Genomic DNA, 23,017 nt, shown 5'->3' on the forward strand with positions numbered 1-23,017 from the left:
TTTAAAGGTAACATGAATGCCCACGTTTCTTTATACACATCGTAACAACAGATTTTAGAACAAACATGCTAACATTTATTGGCACACTCGTCCTTCTCCGTCTACTTTTTGATGTTATTCTTCATGGGGTCTGGTATCATTTCCCCTTCATTAGTCCTAAGTAGTGATTCATAATCTGCCTCGTTTTGATGGACGACTTGTTCCGAATCCAGATTGCCATGTTCATTTCATGAACGCTTGTGCCACCAATTCCTTTTTTCTTATCCTCATTTTTTCAAAAATGCTTTTAAATTCCCCACTCCCTATCTTTGAAAATCCTCCAAACTCATCCCTGTACCATCCATTTCCCTGAATTTCATCTGTCCTGTCCAAAATCGTGTCCTAAATCAACTTTTTCACTGCTTTTTGCATTGACCTTTTCTACGTTACCATCAAACATTGGTGACTTATCACTTCCGGGTCAAATTTATCACGAATGACCTTTGGGAGTACCCATGATTCATTGTGCATGCTGAGATAGCGACTTCACTTATTGGTCAAAAAGGTATAAAAGTCTCCCTATTGGCAAAATTGACCCAGAATGCATTGTGCCACAACATTCAGTGTAGTTTGTCAGACAGCTGACCTTCTAGTCACTCTTGCACAGTGGATAGTTTTCTTTTGCAACACCTGGGAATTATGTTTTATTTTTACATGTGCCTAAAAGAAAGTCGTGCAAGTTCATTGAAACATACAAAGCCGTATGAAGCCAGACTGGTGTCGGACAGCAGGACAACATTCTACGTGGCGGCTGTGTGCCATTTCAGGAGGTGTAAAATTAGCGGGATATGGTTGTAGCTTTGAAACTCTGACTTCACAGGGCTACATATGCTTCGATATTTCAAAATTCCACATCACGGTCATGAAACCATGAAACCTCCGATTACCATCATCACCTTTGTGTCTTTTGATTCCTTCATTTGTCCAGCCACAGTCAGATAGTAAGCAGTGCTAACTGTTTCAAAGTCCCATGTCCATACCACAGCTGGCTCACTAACCCAATACAGCTTCTTCTCCAAGCCTTCATGGACACACACTCAAAATCAGATAAACTTGCTCCCAGACATGTAAAAATGAAACAGTGACATCAAACATTGTAAATAATGGGACAGAGAAAAAAAATGGGATGTTGATGAAGAACTGCATTCTGGGTCAATTTTTGCAAGCAGGAGTTGCATTGACTGTAGGCTCACAATAACAAAATAATGCCAACAATCTATGATCTGAATGTGTTGTCTGCCTGGGCGGGGGCCATTCAGGACCAAAGGCGTTTCTGTGGTGTATATAGCATCAGTACCAGTAATCACTGGTGTGCCAGTGGAATGTTAGGTCTCTTCAGAAGATCCTTGGGTACCACTGGAGTGACATTGTGTCAAACAAACAGATACTTTGGGAGACTGAGATGAGGACCATCATTTTCTTTGTGAGGGAACATCAGCTATGGCATTTTGACCAAGTGATGGGTTTCTATCCAGCACGTATAGTGCCTCAGAGTTGAAAACGCCAGTGGATGGATAAGGTCAAGGAGATGCCCATGTTTCACCTGGCTGCAGTAGATAGATGCTTACATTCTAGACGTAGGGATGTACTGGGTGGGTGCTATCCAGGACCTAGAGGGTGGTTACATGGTGTAATGAATGCGGCAATGCACAACACCAGTGCATGCTCACAGACCTAGTCTATGTTAGCGATACAAAACTTACTTGTTTTTTCAATATACTGGTTTATATCAACCTTGCACCAATCTTGGAAGTCAGCTCCTGTCATTTTGTTTAGCACATATGTAGGGCACAGGAAAGAGTTCCTATTTTAATATCACCAGAAAGATATTCATTCATTTATTTATTTTCTGCCGCTTATCTGGGTCCAGGTCATGATGGCCTCAAACTAAGCAGCCATTCCCACACTTTCCTATGCCTGCCTAGCCCTCAAACACTTCCTGGGGGATCCTAAGGTGTTACCAGGCCATCTGTGAATTATAATCCCTCCAGTTTGTCCTTGGATGAGCCTGGAAGACCTCCAGATGGACATGACCAGGGGGTCTCATCAGATGCCTGACCCACCTCAGTGGCTTTGGATATTATAACTTCTCACACTTTCCTTGAGGCTAAGCTCAGACACCCAATAAAGGAACCTCACTTCCACCTCTTGTATCTAAAATCTTATTCTTTTCAGTCACTACTCAAATATCACACAGGTGAGGATAGGAGTGTAAATGGGCTGGTAACTCGAGAGCCTCACCTTCTGCCTCAGCTCTTTCTTCACCACAGGGGTCCGGTACAGAGTCCACAGGACTTCAGATGCAGCACCGAAAGGCAGGGGTGCCAAAAAGGGAGAATAAGAAGAAGGATTCTAGGGGCTCTTGCTTGAAAGGGGCCCAGAGAGGCCCCTAACACAATTATAATACTGACAAAATAATATGGGGGTAGTGGCCCAGTAAGATTTCTCTTCATGGGGCCCAAAATCCCTGGCGGCACCCCTGCCAAAAGGTACGTTGTAGGTAATCATAAAATACAAGAACACATTAATAACAACACCATACAATTTTCAGGTTTGGAAAAACTCCTCGAGTTCATTTTGAGGTCTACTTCTGGCACCACAGATTTTTTTTTCCACATTCTTTCATAGATACCAATTGTAAATGATGAATAAAGCACTCAGGGTCTTGACTGCTAACAATACTTTAATATTAGTGAGGCTGTCAAAAAAGGTGCCTTTATCCTTCAGCTGATTAAATGTGTTATCATTTAAATTGATCATTTGTGGAGTTTGTACACAACGTTGGGAATTCTGGGTGTTTGCAATAAATATGACTACAGAGAAAGCCGAGCTCACTGAGTAGCGTCCCATGGAGGATTTGAGCGCTTTTCTTTTTATATGTGAGAGCGTATGACCTCACAAATTCTGAGTAACAAGTGTCCGAGCTCAAGCCGTGGCTGATACCAAAAAAAAGAGAGCGAGATGATACAGTACGTGCAGATACAGTACCAAGCCACAGTAACAGAGAGTGGGAGGTAGAAACACCACCCACGTAGTTACCTCCTACACACATCCATCATTTAAAACGTGCGTCAAGCAAGGCTGCATCATCAGAAATCATTAGCAGCGCAGAAAACGCTGCATTGAAGGAGATGTACTGAAACAGAAAGAAGAAAAAGCTGCAGTGTTCCGAAAGCAGCCGCTGCAGCTTTGCAGAGTTTCATCCACAAAGTGTGTTTAGAGCTGGTCAGGCTCAGCAACACAAGTCACAACGGCCACGTGATCATCTCGGTGTTGGTGCAAAGAACGAAACATCAGTGGAGCCAATTGGTGACAGCGAAAGGAGAAACTGATAGGGGAAGGAAAAGAGAATGGCACAAAAGTAATTTCTGCAGCTTGTCTGAGTCATATCTGCAGCAGTGGGAAACAGAAGCTGTGAGGGGGAGAGAACGTGGGTATGTGAGAGAGAGAGACAGAGAGAGGGGGTTAGAGGGGGGGTCATTTAGTCAAGCTGCACAAAATTAGCAAATTAAGCTTCATGTGAAACAAAAGCTCATTAACGCTCTCCATATTTCCCAAACTGAATTCATGTCAATTTGACGAGTATCGTGCACATACCCATAATGCCCTGCATGGAGAGGGAGATGGATGAGTGGATGGCATATAGTGTGAGATAAGAGCAGGAAAAAGGGAATGAAAGCCGCTTCAGCGGGCTCTTTAGAGCTCCTGAACGCTCACACGGTCGGCGGCAGAGAAATACAGCTCAGGTCCGGGTTTTTCTGACATTATATAATTCTGCTTAGTGCATCACTGAGACCTCCTGCTGCCCCCGTTTTCGCATCCAGTGAGCACAGCTGCACCGTCTGCATGTGTCACACAACGGAGGGTGCCATCTCTCACTTGCAGCGACAAACCGCCACATCATCCAAACGTGACAGACGGCAGGGTCACATTAGACGTCTAATCATGGACGTCCCGGGAGATGGCCTACAAGGCTACACAACCTTAAAAAGAAGAAGAAGAAGAATAAGAAGAAGAAGACGACACCAAACATGCACAGCAGTAATGATCACCCCTGGGCCAGTAGTAATTATACTCTGGTCACACTAATTAATGTCTCATGAAGCTCATTTGTGTCTCTCTACTTGTTTCACATATTAGCATGAATTTGCCAAAGTTACACTTTTGCACACTTTGGAAATTTTAAATAAAAAAAAAAGCATCTGCTGTGATGTCAACATGTATTTATGAAATCCTCACCTAAACAACCTGGTGTGGATTATCATTCTCAGATCATGATGCCACTAATGACGACAAATATAAACTCTTGGGATTTGAGTTACCAGGAGCATCATCTATCTCGTCTTCTCACTCACTAAAAAAAAAAAAAAAACTGACCGACATACATATACAAAATTATATAAACATTTAGAGATTACATAATGGATTTTTGGGGGCAGATGCAATTACAATATTGCGGTGAGGAAAATAAGTATTGGAACGCCCTGCGATTTTACAAGTTCTCCCACTTAGAAATCATGGAGGGGTCTGAAATTTTCATCTTAGGTGCATGTCCACTGTGAGAGACATAATCTAAAAAAAAAAAAAAATCCGGAAATCACAATGTATGATTTTTTAATAATTTATTTGTATGTTACTGCTGCAAAAAAGTATTTGAACACCAACCAACCAGCAAGAATTCTGGCTCACACAGACCTGTTAATTTTCTTTAAGAAGCCCTCTTATTGCACCTGTTTGAACTTGTTACCTGTATAAAAGACACCTGTTCACACACTCAGTCAATCACACTCCAACCTGTCCATCACAGCCAAGACCAAAGAGCTGTCTAAGGACACCAGGGACAAAACTGTAGACCTGCACAAGGCTGGGATGGACTACAGGCAAGCAGCTTGGTAGAAGACAACAACTGTTATGATTATTTATTAGAAAGTGGAAGAAACACAAGATGACTGTCAATCTCCCTCGGTCTGGGATTCTATGCAAGATCTCACTTTGTGGGGTAAGGATGATTCTGAGAAAGCTCAGAACTACACAGGAGGACCTGGTCAATGACCTGAAGAGAGCTGGGACCACAGTCACAAAGATTACATTAGTAACACATGATGCTGTCATGGTTTAAAATCCTGCAGGGCAGCAAGGTCCCCCTGCTCAAGCCAGCACATGTCCAGGCCCGTTTGAAGTTCATCAGTGACCATCTGGATGATCCAGAGGAGGCATGGGAGAAGGTCATGTGGTCAGATGTGACCAGAATAGAGCTTTTTGGAATCAACTCCACTTATCATGTTTAGAGGATGAGAACAACCCCAAGAAAACCATCCCAACCGTGAAGCATGGGGGTGGAAACATCATACTCCGGGGGTGCTCTTCTGCAAAGGGGACAGGACGACTGCACCGTATTGAAGGGAGGATGGATGGGGTCAGGTATTGTGAGATTTTGGAAAACAACCTCCTTCCCTCAGTAAGAGCATTTAAGATGGGTCATGGCTGGGTCTTCCAGCATGACAATACCCCAAACACAGCCAGGGCAACTAAGGAGGGGCTCCGTAAGAAGCATTTCAAAGTCCTGGAGTGGCCTGGCCAGTCTCCAGACCTGAACTCAATGGAAAATCTTTGGAGGGAGCTGAAACTCCAAACCTGAAAGATTTGGAGAAGATCTGTATGGAGAAGTGGACCAAAATCCCTGCTGCAGTGTGTGCAAACCTGGTGAAAAACTACAGGAAACGTTTTACCTCTGTAATTGACAAAGGCTACACTGTACCAAATATTAACACTGATTTTCACAGGTGTTCAAATACTTATTTGCAGCAGTAACATACAAATAAATTATTTTTAAAAAAAATCATACATTGTGATTTCCAGATTTTTTTTTTTTTTTAGATTATGTCTCTCACAGTGGACATGCACCTAAGATGAAAATTTCAGACCCCTCCATGATGGGAGAACTTGCAAAATCGCATGGTGTTCAAATACTTATTTTCCTCACTGTATATCTGCCGATATACACATAAAAAATGTCAATGATTCCTAACATTTCCTTATAAAATCCTTGTGAGAAAGAAACTGAATTGAGGTTTGATGTTTTACCATTTATACATACATCTTATTACAAATAACTATAACCAACCAAAGTATGTCATGCTGTCATTATTATGCCTTCATTCGGACTGACAGTCACCCTGTTGCATCGCTCAGTATAAGACTTCTAATCCGTTTTAGATCCACCTAACTGGTGACATAGCAACCACTTGTTTCTCATCTGTGTAAACACAAATTCTGAAAATGAATGGCAGCTGGTCACTTCTCTTGTAACTAATGGGACCAAGGGGTGATGGGGTCCTAGCCATACATGACAACACTGTAAACAATGTTGGTCTGGTGGACAAACTATTAATGACACTATTTCCAGCAGTTTTTTGCATTGATTATTTTGCAAAATAAAAGTTTTCATATCAGTAAAAATAGCTCTGATACTGGGATTTTGGTCAAAAGCTCATATCGATCATTATCATATACCTATAAATGATATGCCAATATGATTGGATAAAACACTAAAGAATAAATAGCAATACACCCTTTTCGTGGACGGGTAATATTTTTCATACCACCCGAGTAATCAGCCAATCCGGACAGCGGAGTGGCGCCATGACGAAGAGGCGCGGTCAGAGGAACTGTAAAATACTGGTGAGTCACTATTAATAATTTCTTATGTGTCCAACCTCATAGGTTGAATGTTAAAATTAAATTTGTTAGTTCTAAAAGCCATCATAATTATTTATAGGAAAATGTTTTTTTTTTCTACTAAGGTTTGAAATTTGAGTGTTTGCACAGGAGAGAAAAGTGAGAAAATGTTAATGCCTGTTTTATAAAACTGTATAAACTGTGTAGTGAGGGGTTTTACAGCCTTAAAACATCTATAATAATTGTAAAAAATAACGCTGACTACTTCGCGGATTTCGCCTATTGCGGGTTATTTTTAGAACATAACGCTGACTACTTCGCGGATTTCGCCTATTGCGGGTTATTTTTAGAACATAACTCCCTTTCACGGCCTCGCAGTTTTGCAGATTTTTTTTAGTGCAATTTTGCAAGCTGCTGCTTCTTTTTTTTTTAACAGCACATTGTGTTCTGCATCCTTATCAGGCGGGCAATTGCTCTCACTGCCTCTGATTCGCTTACTGAGTCTGCGGGCTCACTGACAGCTAACTGATCATCTGCAGAGGAATGGTCTATTTGAAGAGTTTCAGTCAGGGTTTAGAATTCATCATAGTACAGAAACAGCATTAGTGAAGGTTACAAATGATCTTCTTATGGCCTCGAACAGTGGACTCATCTCTGTGCTTGTTCTGTTAGACCTCAGTGCTGCTTTTGATACTGTTGACCATAAAATTTTATTACAGAGATTAGAGCATGCCATAGGTATTAAAGGCACTGCGCTGCGGTGGTTTGAATCATATTTGTCTAATAAATTACAATTTGTTCATGTAAATGGGGAATCTTCTTCACAGACTAAAGTTAATTATGGAGTTCCACAAGGTTCTGTGGCTAGGACCAATTTTATTCACTTTATACATGGTAGTATTATTAGACGGTATTGCTTAAATTTTCATTGTTACGCAGATGATACCTAGCTTTATCTATCCATGAAGCCAGAGGACACACACCAATTAGCTAAACTGCAGGATTGTCTTACAGACATAAAGACATGGATTACCTCTAATTTCCTGCTTTTAAACTCAGATAAAACTGAAGTTATTGTACTTGGCCCCACAAATCTTAGAAACATGGTGTCTAACCAGATCCTTACTCTGGATGGCAGAGAAATCTTGGAGTCATTTTTGATCAGGATATGTCATTCAAAGCGCATATTAAACAAATATGTAGGACTGCTTTTTTGCATTTACACAATATCTCTAAAATCAGAAAGGTCTTGTCTCAGAGTGATGCTGAAAAACTAATTCATGCATTTATTTCCTCTAGGCTGGACTATTGTAATTCATTATTATCAGGTTGTCCTAAAAGTTCCCTAAAAAGCCTTCAGTTAATTCAAAATGCTGCAGCTAGAGTACTGACGGGGACTAGAAGGAGAGAGCATATCTCACCCATATTGGCCTCTCTTCATTGGCTTCCTGTTAATTCTAGAATAGAATTTAAAATTCTTCTTCTTACTTATAAGGTTTTGAATAATCAGGTCCCATCTTATCTTAGGGACCTCGTAGTACCATATCACCCCAATAGAGCGCTTCGCTCTCAGACTGCAGGCTTACTTGTAGTTCCTAGGGTTTGTAAGAGTAGAATGGGAGGCAGAGCCTTCAGCTTTCAGGCTCCTCTCCTGTGGAACCAGCTCCCAATTCAGATCAGGGAGACAGACACCCTCTCTACTTTTAAGATTAGGCTTAAAACTTTCCTTTTTGCTAAAGCTTATAGTTACGGCTGGATCAGGTGACCCTGAACCATCCCTTAGTTATGCTGCTATAGACGTAGACTGCTGGGGGGTTCCCATGATGCACTGTTTCTTTCTCTTTTTGCTCTGTATGCACCACTCTGCATTTAATCATTAGTGATCGATCTCTGCTCCCCTCCACAGCATGTCTTTTTCCTGGTTCTCTCCCTCAGCCCAAACCAGTCCCAGCAGAAGACTGCCCCTCCCTGAGCCTGGTTCTGCTGGAGGTTTCTTCCTGTTAAAAGGGAGTTTTTCCTTCCCACTGTAGCCAAGTGCTTGCTCACAGGGGGTCGTTTTGACCGTTGGGGTTTTACATAATTATTGTATGGCCTTGCCTTACAATATAAAGCGCCTTGGGGCAACTGTTTGTTGTGATTTGGCGCTATATAAAAAAATTGATTGATTGATTGATCCATGAAGAGAACACCAGCGAATGTGAGCATTTGCGCACTCAATTCGGTTACGACGACGAACTGGAGTCAGGTCGAGACCCCGATGAGGACGACGAGCATGCAGATGAGCTTCCCTGAGACAGTTTCTGACAGTTTGTGCAGAAATTCTTTGGTTATGCAAACTGATTGTTTCAGCAGCTGTCCGACTGGCTGGTCTCAGACGATCTTGGAGGTGAACATGCTGGATGTGGAGGTCCTGGGCTGGTGTGGTTACACGTGGTCTACGGTTGTGAGGCTGGTTGGATGTACTGCCAAATTCTCTGAAACGCCTTTGGAGACGGCTTATGGTAGAGAAATGAACATTCAATACACGAGCAACAGCTCTGGTTGACATTCCTGCTGTCAGCATGCCAATTGCACGCTCCCTCAAATCTTGCGACATCTGTGGCATTGTGCTGTGTGATAAAACTGCACCTTTCAGAGTGGCCTTTTATTGTGGGCAGTCTAAGGCACACCTGTGCACTAATCATGGTGTTTAATCAGCATCTTGGTATGGCACACCTGTGAGGTGGGATGGATTATCTCAGCAAAGGAGAAGTGCTCACTATCACAGATTTAGACTGGTTTGTGAACAATATTTGAGGGAAATGGTGATATTGTGTATGTGGAAAAAGTTTTAGATCTTTGAGTTCATCTCATACAAAATGGGAGCAAAACCAAAAGTGTTGCGTTTATATTTTTGTTGAGTGTACATAAACATACCAAACAGCAAATGTCAGCTCTCTCCACTTTGTCCGTGATCGAAGTTATACACACGCACGTAGAGCTTTTTGTCTTTTCTGCGTTTGTCCACAAGCAGGTGCTTATATTTTTACACACCCACAAACAAAGATGGTGGTGGAGAAATTGTGCACAGTGCAAATTTTGCATTTTGCACCACCACTCTTAGCTTCATCGTGAAGTAGAACAGAGAAGGATATTCGTTCACCAAAACACATCAAATCTAGGCTGGTACCTCAGATGTACTTTCTGGACATTTGTAGCTAAACTTTCAGGTCCTCTTTTTAAGAAAATCCTCTTCTATACCACTTCATCATGAAGCTGTATAACGTGATATAAAATACAAAGCTTGCACTGTGCATAATTTCTCCAATCACAGCCACATAAGCCTATCATTTCTTCTGAGTTCTCTGGGTGTCTTGGTGGCTTTCCTCACTCTTCTCCTTCTTGCACAGTCACTCAGTTTTTGAAAACTGTCAACTCCATGCAGATTTACCATAAAGTGTCATACTGTTTATGATTCTTCGTAATTGATGTAAATAAAGTCCAAGACATATTCATTGGCAGCTTCACCATCAGAGAGCCTCGTCCTCAACGACCACAAAAGACTCCAAGCTGTCACTGATGTTAAAGGGGGCAGCACACGATATTAAGAACAGGGGTATGTAAACTTTTGATCAGGGTGATTTAGGTCATTTCTGATGTCATTATGAATTAAAAAGAGTAAACACAGCTGTGTGACAATAAATGGCTTATCATTCATATTCTCTGAAAAATGGCCAAAAAAAAAAAAAATCTGCCAGGGTATGTAAACTTTTGAGTGCAACTGTACCTTCCTTGTAGTCCTTGTGGAGTCACATTAAGAGTGCTCTCTCGTCATTTCCATCAAATATTCAGCGACATCGGCATACATGCAAATTTCTACACTGGTATTTTTTTCCAGTCCATCCATCCGTCAGTTTCAATGTGTCAGCTGTAACAATTCCATCAAATCCGCACTGTATGCTAATGGTAAATAGTAAATGGACTGCATTTTTCCATCTGCATCAGATGCTCAAAGCGCTTTACAATTATGCCTCACATTCACCCCGATGTCAGGGTGCTGCCATACTACACACCGGGAGCAATAGGGGATTAAAGGCCTTGCCCAAGGGCCCTTAGTGATTTTCCAGTCAGGCGGGGATTTGAACCCATGATCTTCTGGACTCAGGCCCAACACCTTAACCACTAGACCATCACCTCCCCTAATGCAATAATGCAATAAGTTGTCTTTGTATTTCCGATGAACACGGAGAAATTGGTTCTCACCAAAAAGTTTAAATACATCAATTTTCCACCTTCTGAAGTCATCTTAACTGCATGGTAGACTACGTTTTACCCAATCCCACAATGCACCGCACAGCCCAAGGTGCCCAACTTGTTTAGTGATGTACTTACATGCATGATGGCCTTTACTTTTGCACAACAAGGCCCCTGGTGTCGATTGCTTGAATTACTAAATTATTTTTTAAATGGTGAATTTAAGTTAATGTATATGTTATCTATATAGCTTAAGTGCAGGATTCACATCTTCCAGGTAGCAGATGACACAGTGATCTACAGGTAGCAGATGATCTAAGGAAGTACAGGTAGCAGATGACACAGTGATCTACAGGTAGCAGATGATCTAAGGAAGTACAGGTAGCAGATGACACAGTGATCTACAGGTAGCAGATGATCTAAGGAAGTACAGGTAGCAGATGACACAGTGATCTACAGGTAGCAGATGATCTAAGGATCTACAGGTAGCTGATGACACAGTGATCTACAGGTAGCAGATGATCTAAGGATCTACAGGTAGCAGATGACTCAATGATCTACAGGTAGCAGATGATCTAAGGATCTACAGGTAGCAGATGACTCAATGATCTACAGGTAGCAGATGATCTAAGGATCTACAGGTAGCAGATGACTCAATGATCTACAGGTAGCAGATGACTCAATGATCTACAGGTAGCAGATGACTCAATGATCTACAGGTAGCTGATGACCTAAGGAGCTACTTGACACTGAAGCGTAGACCTAAAAATGATACACAAAGATTTTGCAAAACATTATGCAACCACATGCAGAGCAAAACCCTACGGGTAGAGTGATGTATATCTTCATCCTTGAAATGCTAAATGGTCGTAATTACGTGAATTAGTGAATTAGTGTGTCATATTCATGTCATGCAAAAGTAGAAACCATCACCTATTAAAGTATGTGATTTCAGTGTTTTTTGTGACGTTATTCTCAAATAATGTACATAATCAAGGTATTCCACATATTGCAGTCAATAAAATAAACACTGTATTACAATGCCCCTGTTGTTGGACTTGTGACGATGTTAAGGTTTTTCACGAACACACATACATACATATATACATACACACTGGTCCTTTTACATATAAGATACATGTCAAATGCATTTGATGTTTCTGGATGTGCTCCTAAAATCCTTGACAGTACTACAAGTGTACCTGCTCACATGCTCAGACACTTCGAGCTCGACCAATAGTGTAACACCTCCTGCCGATGGGCGTGTAGCTGTATGTAAATGTATTGTTGCTTAGCCCCTCCCATAAATGCTGGAGCGTCGCCAGCCAGCTGTCCAAAAGCAGAGGCACACATCAGGGGGGTGGAGCCAGATTTAATTAACAAATATGAGCAGGTGTTTGTGCTCACAGGGTTGCAACAAAAGATTGCCGCTAACTAGCGAGCTTAAAAACGCTTTCCCTCCATCCTCCTATGAGTAGCTATGGGCTATTCTGGCGTAATAAGAGGTGCACCGCCACATTGTGGCAACACCCCTCACGCGTAGCTGTACCCATGCTGGTGTCCCTGACTAAACGTGAGTTGAAATAAAAATTTGGAGGTAGCACAGAGAGGTCAGACATGACTGCTTCTCTCTCTCTCTCTCTCTCTCTCTCTCTCACACCCTGTTAACAAATGGCAAATCAGTGTGAGTGTTCCACCCTTTCTCTTTCAGACTGAGGCACGCTGATTAAGGTTGAGCCCTCACTTTCCTCCCGCTTTACATCTTTCCCCTCTCTCACATGTTCCTTCTGTCTCGCTCTGATCACAAACATATTTAGACCGTCACGGGTTCTGATGGTGAAGACATGAGGGTTGGTAGATGATCCGTGATTAGATAAGAGGTTCTGTGCCTGACCCGAGCTAATGGGCCAGTTCAGGGTCAAACGGAGTCACAGCCAGACGAGGACGGTATGGTTCTGCTGTGCGGGTGTCACTTTATCAAATGTGGCACTTTATATGCTACGCTTGTCTGAGCCTCGCTTTGATCTTTGATGTAATCCCACCTCTGCCTTCCAAACATTTGTCATGCTGACTGTGCATCTCACTGTTATTACACTATCCTTGTACATACCCTGCACTACCCTCACATAGTTCTCTGCCACTCCAGACTTCCTCATACAATACCACCACAATTATTTTGGTATCCTGTCATGAATTTTCTCTAAATCCACAAACACACAATGCAACTCCTTCTGGCCTTCTCTACACTGAAAAAAGAGAATGTTTGGACCAACTTTAAAAGTGTTACAATTTGTAAAAAACCTGAATGAATTAAGTTTTTTGAACTTAAGTTTTTAAGTTAAATCAACTCTAACTTACAAACCCAAGTTAAAACAACTTAATTCATTCAGGTTTTTTCAAATTGTAACACTTTTTTAAGTTGGTTCAAACATTCTCTTTTTTCAGTGTATACTTCTCCATCAGCACTCTCAATGCAAACGTTGGATCTGCAGTGCTCTTTCTCAGCATGAAACCATATTACTGCAGCCAGATCTTCACCTTTTTTCTAAATCTAGCTTCCACTACTCTTTCCCATAACTTCATGATCAAGATTTTAATCAAACAATCTGGTTAAAAACTCCATTGCCATCTCTCATAATTATTTCCAAGCTTCTTCTGTTATGACATCTATACCTGTAGTTCTCAAACTGTGGTACACAAGCTCCCTATATGCTGAGTCAACCGAACAAACTCATTTTTATGGTGTAATTAAGTCACCTGCTTTATTTCAAATAAGGTTAAGGCTAACTCAACAAAGTTTCATTGAATCAATACAACAAAACAGAGCAGACTATTCATAATGAAGGATTCAACGCTTAAACAAAACTGATCTGACACCGCTCTCTACTGAAAGCGAAGCAAAATGAAGTAATGCTTCAATAGAATTGGGTTCGGCTCTATAAGCAAAGTGAAATGAAGCATTGTTTTATTGGAGTCAGACTTGGCTACTTTAAAGGCCCCTTGACAATTGCACATATTTGATCTCCGAACTGGCACACAATCTGGCGTGCCAGTGAGTAAAGCTGTGGTAAACTGTGTGCGGTTGCATGCCAGTGCACAAAGAAAATTTTGAAATGTTCAAAGCTTTTGGCACACAATTTCGCAAACTAGTTGTGAACATTGTGCAACCTATTTGAAAACACTGCGTGTCATTGTGCGTAGCGCATCTGAATTTGAAATAGAGATTATGACGAGATGTTACATCTATAATAAACATAACTTTATAGATACATTATCTAACTCATAAGAAGGAATAAAAATACAGTGGTTTTACCAATCCATTACAGTGCAGATCAGGGGTGGGCAACTTGTTCCAGAAAGGGCCAAGAGGGTGCAGGTTTTCTTTGCAGCCACTGACTCCACCAGGTGATTTCACTGATTAACTGATTCCATCTGCTCAAAGTGATATTAATCAGTGAAATCAACTGGTGAAGTCAGTGGCTGCAAAGAAAACCTGCACCCTCTTGGCCCTTTCTAGAACAAATTGCCCACCCCTGATGTAGGTATTATGAATTACCTTTGACACCAGATTCCAAATGCGTTCACCACCACATGATGCACACGGGACAACCTGCAGCTGTAGATAATTTCGTTGTGATTCTGGGAGTGGTGAGAGAATGGTTTCATCAGCCAAATTCTGAGAGCAAATGCGTCATCGGCTACGAAATGATTAATTTATATAACGTGGCGTCAAGTAGGACAAAACAGGACACATTAGCACAACAAAAGTGTCAAGGTGCCTTAAGTAAAGAAAATGAAGCAATGCCTGGATCGGGTATCCACGCTCTTGTTTGAAAAGACATGCGGTCATTTTGACAACTTCTCTGCCCTCCTCCTGTGTAAAAACACACTGCAGATTCTGGACCGATGTTTATGAGAGACATCAGTTCTTCTTGACTGCCGGACACAGTCCTGGATGTCACAAATGTAAAAACGCTTGAAACCGTCAACTTTATTTTAATCTGGTCTAAATCACAGTAATCCATACTGCTTTCACCTATTTTGAGCTGCAGTGTTGTAACCAAGATCCCACAATGCAGTTGGCAAGTCAAGCTGTGCAAATCGCTCTATGCTAGCCAAGTTTCTTCATTTACTTTAATTCTTCCAGGGGACTTTTTCCTCACCACTGTTGCCAATGTGCTTGCTCAGAGGGTGGGTAAAGTTAGACCTTAGCCTTGTGAAGTGCCTTGTAGCAACTATGGTGTGATATGGGACTATATAAACAAATTGAGTTGAATTATTTTAATTATGGTTGTAATGATGGTACTTGGAAAACCAAATATTTTCTAAGGTGGTCCTCATTGTAAAAAGATTAAGCACTACTGATCTAGACCAACTGCCTTTCCACACTAAATCCTCTTCATAGCTGTCCTCACGACATCCTTCCTAATCCTTTGCACTTCCTGATTTACCCTCTCCGCATTATGCAGTCTTCTCTCATTTTCTGCATTCATCAGCTCCTCAAAATACTCCCTCCACCTTCACAATACACCCTCCTTGCTTGTCAGCACATTTACATTTGCATCGTTCGTCACCCATAACCTGTTGCACATCCTTTCTAGCTCAGTCTCTCTGTCTGCCCAATCAGTACAAGGCCTTTTCTTCCTTCCTTATTTTCATTTAAAACTCACTATATGTCCTTTCCTTAGCCTTTGCTACATCTCTTTTCACCTTACACAGGATCTCCATGAACTCCTGTCTGCTTCCATCATCTCTTAAGACTATCCCAATTCTTTTTTGACAATCTTGTTCTCCTTATACTTTCCTGAACATCTTCATTCCACCACCAAGTCTCCTAGTCTTCCTTCCTCTGTCCAAATGTCACACCCAGTGTAAAATCTACAGCACTCACCCTTCCTGCTTCTTCACTCTTTATTTACCCAGGTTTGGGGATGGCACTCTGAATGCACTGAATGTACACTGCATAACATTAGTTTTATGATTAATCTATTCAGGACTTATTTAATAGTGTTGTAGCATCATTTAAACAAATGCTCATCACAATTTCTAAGGACCTACTGACCTATAACCAAACCATTTACCGTTGTTGTCCTGTCGCCTGCTCCCATTTTGTTTGGGGTCGCCACAGTGGATACAGTCAGATCCACATTGGAATTTGGCACAAGTTCATGCCAGATGCCCTTTTTGACGCAACTCCAGCATCAAACTATTTACTGTGTTTTGTCTAAATATTTAAACCGTGTAAACTAGATTTAAGCCTTTTTTTTTGTTTGTTTGGCATACAATGAAATAATCCAAAAACAAATTAAGGACAATTTAAGACAATTTCCAATTGGTTTAAAATCAGTGAAAAAAAAAAAACAGCATCTAACGATATTAAAAATGCTGTCATTTAACAGGACTTTAAATACTAAGTGCTCTTTGGATACAAAGTCCTCGAAAAACAACAAAAACGGATACAACGGCCGACTTTCAGCATCTTATACTCCTCAAATGATAAATTTTCATCAGATTACTGAAAAAATGTAGTCATGAGTGCAGTTAAAATGTCAAGCTGACAAAGATTTACATTTTGGCCGTTTTGAGTGCAACATTTGGTGACCTCCATCAACATTACACACAGAGGACTTTTGCAATGGTTTGAAGAAAATCCGTTACAGCCAAATACAAAGTGTTTGGTGCTTTCAAAATAAAAGCAGTTTGTTTCATCACTGAATCAATAACTGATAATCAGAGTGGGGGTGTTTGAAGATGGTGTCCAATAATGAGCACCATCATGTTGAGGGCAGAGAAATGTCCACCAGTGTTGCCAGATGTACAATAATTATCGTATTTGTAAGATAGTTTTGCCCTCTGTACGATGTACGATCAATAATGGGAAAAAAATCCAAAATGTACGATAATTTCAGTTGGTTGCCCAAACACGCATCTCTCTCTGACACCCAAGAATCATTTCGCAGGCGTTGCACTCAGGCGGCATCAAAGCCACAACACACACAGGGCTGCTGCTAGCTTTGGCCGGCCTGGAACAAAGTCATTTGAAAGCCCACCCCCTCTCCATACAAAGTAATGAGTTCCCAATTCTGAGCCCTGCACCTCCCTCCCTGGGCCTGAGACAACTGACCTGTAATGTAGACTGTTTTGGCTGCACATGCGCACATACGTAGCTTAGCCCACCCCATCACCATCACTACACACACACACAACTTTTGAGCCTAGCAGCTAGTCTGGTAATTAACACGTTTGTGTCCCTTCACAGAAAAAAAAAATCTTTCTAGTCTGGTAGTGCATTTGCTTGTGCATTTGCGTTCTTTTTGTGCCATAGGTTCCTCATTACTATAGGGATATTGTGAATTACTGTTTAAAAATGTGACGTAAAATTCTTTGGAAATTAAAAAAAAAAAAAAAGAGCTAAAATAGCTATGTTGTATGCGTTTTGTTTGTGTACGATAATTTCTCCCAAAATACGATAATTTTTAGGTTTTGGTACGATAGTTGCATATTTCCTATCTGGCAACACTGCTTCCCACTGAGCAGAATGCAGCACGATGGTTCACTCTGTGCTTTTTCGCTTAAATTGCTGCCTACTCACATGGCTTAATGCTCCCAGAACTCTGTGTGCATGTGTGTGTGTGTGTGTGCATGTGCCTGTGTGCACGTGTGATTAAGCAAGGACAGATGCACTTTCTCTGCCAAAGCCGCGTTCGCAGCACTGGCTTCAGGTCGGCCTTGAGACCGAGCAGCCTGCAGCTCAGAGTGAACAATAACACTTTCGACAAAGTGTTATTGTTCACTCTGACGTCTTTCATCTAAAAGCTTCACATTGGCCCTAAAAACACCTGAAGTCTCCAGCCTGCATTTCAAAACCACTTCACATAAAATGGAATTATTCCACAAACTCTCCACAAGCAAAACCAATGTTTGCCAACATGCAGATTTACCCATAATCCTCCTGCAGTCATTAAATATCTCTTCTTTGGCTTAGACCATCTCCTGGGAGAACTATCTTTGACGACTAGAAAGGCTGCAAGGCAACACAGCCTGTCTGTCTGTCTGTGGGCTTAAGGTGTTTAAAAATTCCAGCATCACTTTTTAAGCAGCTGCATGGACACATGGTGGCCCCTGAAGGTCAGACCCCCTCAGGAGGCCTCTGTTACACAACTTACTTCCGCCGTATGGTGGAACTGGCATTGGTGTCTGTGCTGTCGGTGCGTTCCAGCCGGTCTCGCTCGGTGGTAGAGGAGCCGCAGGAGAGACCTCGGGTCAGCCTGGTGTGGGTCCTCCTCTCCCTGCTGGGCCCTGGAGCTGGAGCGGCTCCCGCCTGAGCCGCCGGGGTGCTTCCATTCCCGCTGCCATCGCCGCCGTGGCTGTGGTTGTGATTCTGCACTGGAGTGTCTGAACCAGCAGTCCGCGGACTGCGTTCCTGCCTCAGGTCCTGATTCTCCTGGTTCACCCGATCCAGCTGGCCCTCCAGCTCCTCGATGCGCCGGCGCTGCGTCTCCAGGAGCTTGGCCTGACTTTCGATGATGTTGTTGAGCTCAAGGAGGTACTCCACCGCCCGGTTTGGGCTTTCTGGGCTGGTCTCCATTGTGGGAGGCCTGCCACCAGCAGAGACCACCACGATTATGACCCCGAGGGGCCAAGATCCACCCCCCCCACCAGCCCTGATGAGTGGGGGGGAGGATAGGACTAACAAAGGCTCTGCTGAAGATTAACTATGGACTTCAGATGATCAGAAAGCTATAGAGAAGATTAGAGTTAGAGAACGACTACATGTCCCCAAATGTTAGGGCAAAAACGAGCTGCTCAGCATCTTAGCAACCATTCAAGAAGATCACAAATGACTTAAAGCCCGAGAAGGTAATAAGAACACAGCTGACTGTGTGATTTGCTGGTGTGGGCATCATTTTGTCTGAACGTGTCACAATTCGAGACATCGTGATGAATCTTTGAGATTTCACAAATCTTCTATCGAGCTGTTTCGGTGGGGAACGAATACGTTGACCTTTGATACATTTCTGGAGGGTATCAGTTTTTGGATCACACTTAAACACAATGACATAGAAAGGGGGGAAGGTGGGGGTGTTGGGGGGGGAGAGAAGGGGGCGGCGGGGGGAGCGATGTCGGTTGCGGTCTACCTCCAATTTTCGGGCACTGTCAGTCATTACATAACGCAGAAAGAAAAGTGTGCTCCCTCCCACGTAGAACGTCCCCACAGTCCGTCATGGTGTCTTCAACCAATGGCCTCATGCGTCCTCAGCGCACAAAAAGTAAGCGGGGCTGTTTTACTAACTCATTCTTCAGATGCAAAATCCCCCGCAGACCTACATCCTATACCCCAAAAGTCTGCTTCTGTCTTTTTCCTTCCAATAAATCCAAGTCCACCGTGCGTAAAGATCCTCCGGAACCAAAACTTCACACCTTTAAAAAAAAAAAACTCTATTATTGACTGTGGGAAAGTCTCAACATCTTACGCAGGATCTGGACTACTTTGGCATCGTTTTCGCCGCGGGTCCGGGTGGTCTGATAGAAGCGGTTTTGGTCCGTTCCCGTGCTACAGAATCGTGTTGAGGACGTCCGTAAATCCGCGTGTGAACGCACGCAACGCTGCGTCTCTGCGGCGGCGCACAAACACACGCAAAACGACGTTCCGCCGTTTGCGCGTCACAGCTGCAACAAATGCCGGTTTGTTCTCCCGAGCGCATCAGCGTCAAGTAAAACTAATGTTACACAATCTTCCGCAAGAGATTTTCAAAATAAAACGTTAGCAAAAAGCACCACGATGTCTCCGCGAGGGTTTAAAAATAGAATAAATAAATCACTTTGTACAAGAAGCAAATACCACCGCTAATTTGCTGACAGTTGTGATTATTGTATAAACTATACCTTAATTATTTAAGCTTGTGCACCATCTGTTGATTGCACCAGATTTACATAGAATGAAAGATAAAATATATAGCTAAAATTCTGCCTATATAATCACATACTGCAAGTGTTATTTATAGTTTTATTTATAAACAAAGCACCTTTTCTAATTTCAATTAAAAAGTGTCTGAATGTTTTATGACACTAAATTTGTCTAATATGAATGGCAAAATGTAATTTTTTTTTTTTTTTTACAAAATACATTTTTTTCAACAAAATATTTCTGTTAAAATATTTAGTTTGATGTGGTATTTTAGCTGACTATAACATAAAAAAACAAACAAATATAATACAGCAACGCAAAATATTATCACACAGCTACTATTAAAACACTTCACTTTCAAATACTTTTCATCAGTTGTATTAAGATCAAACCCTGAGCTCACTGCCGTAACAACTGTGAAGTTTGAAACACTAGTTTTAATTTTATTTCTTACAGCAGTTCCTTCCAATAATAAACTGTCTGAAATGCAATATTTTTTTAAACTAATAACAATAAAAAGAATGTTTGTAATGCAAAATTTTAAAAATAAAATCACTATCAATAAAACAAAAAGGACAAATATAGTTTCAAATTACTTTTGTATTTTACTAATATTAATAATTGTTTATATATATATATATATATATATATGTATGCACTGCATCCAGAAAGTATTCACAGTGCTTCACTTTTCCACATTTTATGTTACAGCCTTATTCCAAAAAGGATGAAATTCATTTTTTACCTCAAAATTCTAGACATGACAATGTGAAAAAAGTTTTTTGTTGTTGAAATTTTTGAAAATTTATTACAAAAAACAAACAAACAAACAAACAAACCAGGAAACCTTGTGTACATAAGTATTAGCATTTGCCATGAAGCTCAAAATTTATTTCAGGTGCATCCTGAAGGTCCCAATGAGCACAGTGGCATCATTTCGAAAGACTTAGAAAAAAAACCTTTTTCATATTGTCATTATGGGGTGTTGTGAGTAGAATTTTGAGGAAAAAAAATGTATTTTCTCCATTTTGGAATAAGGTTGTAACATAAAATGTGGAATAAGTGGAGTATTGTGATGAATGCTCTCCAGATGCACACTGTGTGTGTGTGTGTGTGTGTGTGTGTGTGTGTGTGTGTGTGGTGTGTGTGTGTGTGTGTGTGTGTGTGTGTGGGTGTGTGTGTGTGTGTGTGTGTGTGTGTGGTGTGTGTGTGTGTGTGTGTGTGTGTGTGTGTGTGTGTGTATAGGCTTATTGCCATATTGGCCTCTCTTCATTGGCTCCCTGTTAATTCCAGAATAGAATTTAAAATTCTTCTTCTTACTTATAAGGTTTTGAATAATCAGGTCCCATCTGACTTAGTGCTTAGCTCAGATAAGATAATTATAGTGGGCGATTTTAACATCCACACAGATGCTGAGAATGACAGCCTCAACACTGCATTTAATCTATTATTAGACTCTATTGGCTTTGCTCAAAAAGTAAATGAGTCCACCCACCACTTTAATCATATCTTAGATCTTGTTCTGACTTATGGTATGGAAATAGAAGACTTAACAGTATTCCCTGAAAACTCCCTTCTGTCTGATCATTTCTTAATAACATTTACATTTACTCTGATGGACTACCCAGCAGTGGGGAATAAGTTTCATTACACTAGAAGTCTTTCAGAAAGCGCTGTAACTAGGTTTAAGGATATGATTCCTTCTTTATGTTCTCTAATGCCATATACCAACACAGTGCAGAGTAGCTACCTAAACTCTGTAAGGGAGATAGAGTATCTCGTCAATAGTTTTACATCCTCATTGAAGACAACTTTGGATGCTGTAGCTCCTCTGAAAAAGAGAGCTTTAAATCAGAAGTGTCTGACTCCGTGGTATAACTCACAAACTCGTAGCTTAAAGCAGATAACCCGTAAGTTGGAGAGGAAATGGCGTCTCACTAATTTAGAAGATCTTCACTTAGCCTGGAAAAAGAGTCTGTTGCTCTATAAAAAGCCCTCCGTAAAGCTAGGACATCTTTCTACTCATCACTAATTGAAGAAAATAAGAACAACCCCAGGTTTCTTTTCAGCACTGTAGCCAGGCTGACAAAGAGTCAGAGCTCTATTGAGCTGAGTATTCCATTAACTTTAACTAGTAATGACTTCATGACTTTCTTTGCTAACAAAATTTTAACTATTAGAGAAAAATTACTCATAACCATCCCAAAGACGTATCGTTATCTTTGGCTGCTTTCAGTGATACCGGTATTTGGTTAGACTCTTTCTCTCCGATTGTTCTGTCTGAGTTATTTTCATTAGTTACTTCATCCAAACCATCAACATGTTATTAGACCCCATTCCTACCAGGCTGCTCAAGGAAGCCCTACCATTATTTAATGCTTCGATCTTAAATATGATCAATCTATCTTTGTTAGTTGGCTATGTACCACAGGCTTTTAAGGTGGCAGTAATTAAACCATTACTTAAAAGCCATCACTTGACCCAGCTATCTTAGCTAATTATAGGCCAATCTCCAACCTTCCTTTTCTCTCAAAAATTCTTGAAAGGTTAGTTGTAAAACAGCTAACTGATCATCTGCAGAGGAATGGTCTATTTGAAGAGTTTCAGTCAGGTTTTAGAATTCATCATAGTACAGAAACAGCATTAGTGAAGGTTACAAATGATCTTCTTATGGCCTCGGACAGTGGACTCATCTCTGTGCTTGTTCTGTTAGACCTCAGTGCTGCTTTTGATACTGTTGACCATAAAATTTTATTACAGAGATTAGAGCATGCCATAGGTATTAAAGGCACTGCGCTGCGGTGGTTTGAATCATATTTGTCTAATAGATTACAATTTGTTCATGTAAATGGGGAATCTTCTTCACAGACTAAAGTTAATTATGGAGTTCCACAAGGTTCTGTGCTAGGACCAGTTTTATTCACTTTATACATGCTTCCCTTAGGCAGTATTATTAGACGGTATTGCTTAAATTTTCATTGTTACGCAGATGATACCCAGCTTTATCTATCCATGAAGCCAGAGGACACACACCAATTAGCTAAACTGCAGGATTGTCTTACAGACATAAAGACATGGATGACCTCTAATTTCCTGCTTTTAAACTCAGATAAAACTGAAGTTATTGTACTTGGCCCCACAAATCTTAGAAACATGGTG

General features: G+C 41.2%; 1 protein-coding gene across 2 annotated transcripts in view; it reads right to left on the reverse strand.

Moving 5' to 3' along the window:
- The window catches only part of LOC117512769 (IQ motif and SEC7 domain-containing protein 2-like), a 143,463-nt gene extending 123,911 nt beyond the window's left edge, over nucleotides 1-19,552 (reverse strand). The window contains exon 1 of one of the 2 annotated variants that reach the window (XM_034172984.1): nucleotides 18,117-19,552. In XM_034172984.1, the coding sequence (XP_034028875.1) occupies nucleotides 18,117-18,538 (422 nt within the window). In that variant the 5' untranslated portion in view covers nucleotides 18,539-19,552. The remainder of the gene's footprint in view (nucleotides 1-18,116) is intronic. The other variant, XM_034172985.1, reaches the window with a different exon arrangement.
- Nucleotides 19,553-23,017: the final 3,465 nt, after the last annotated feature.

Source organism: Thalassophryne amazonica, chromosome 6 (genome assembly GCF_902500255.1).
Source record: "Thalassophryne amazonica chromosome 6, fThaAma1.1, whole genome shotgun sequence".
Taxonomy (NCBI): domain Eukaryota; kingdom Metazoa; phylum Chordata; class Actinopteri; order Batrachoidiformes; family Batrachoididae; genus Thalassophryne; species Thalassophryne amazonica.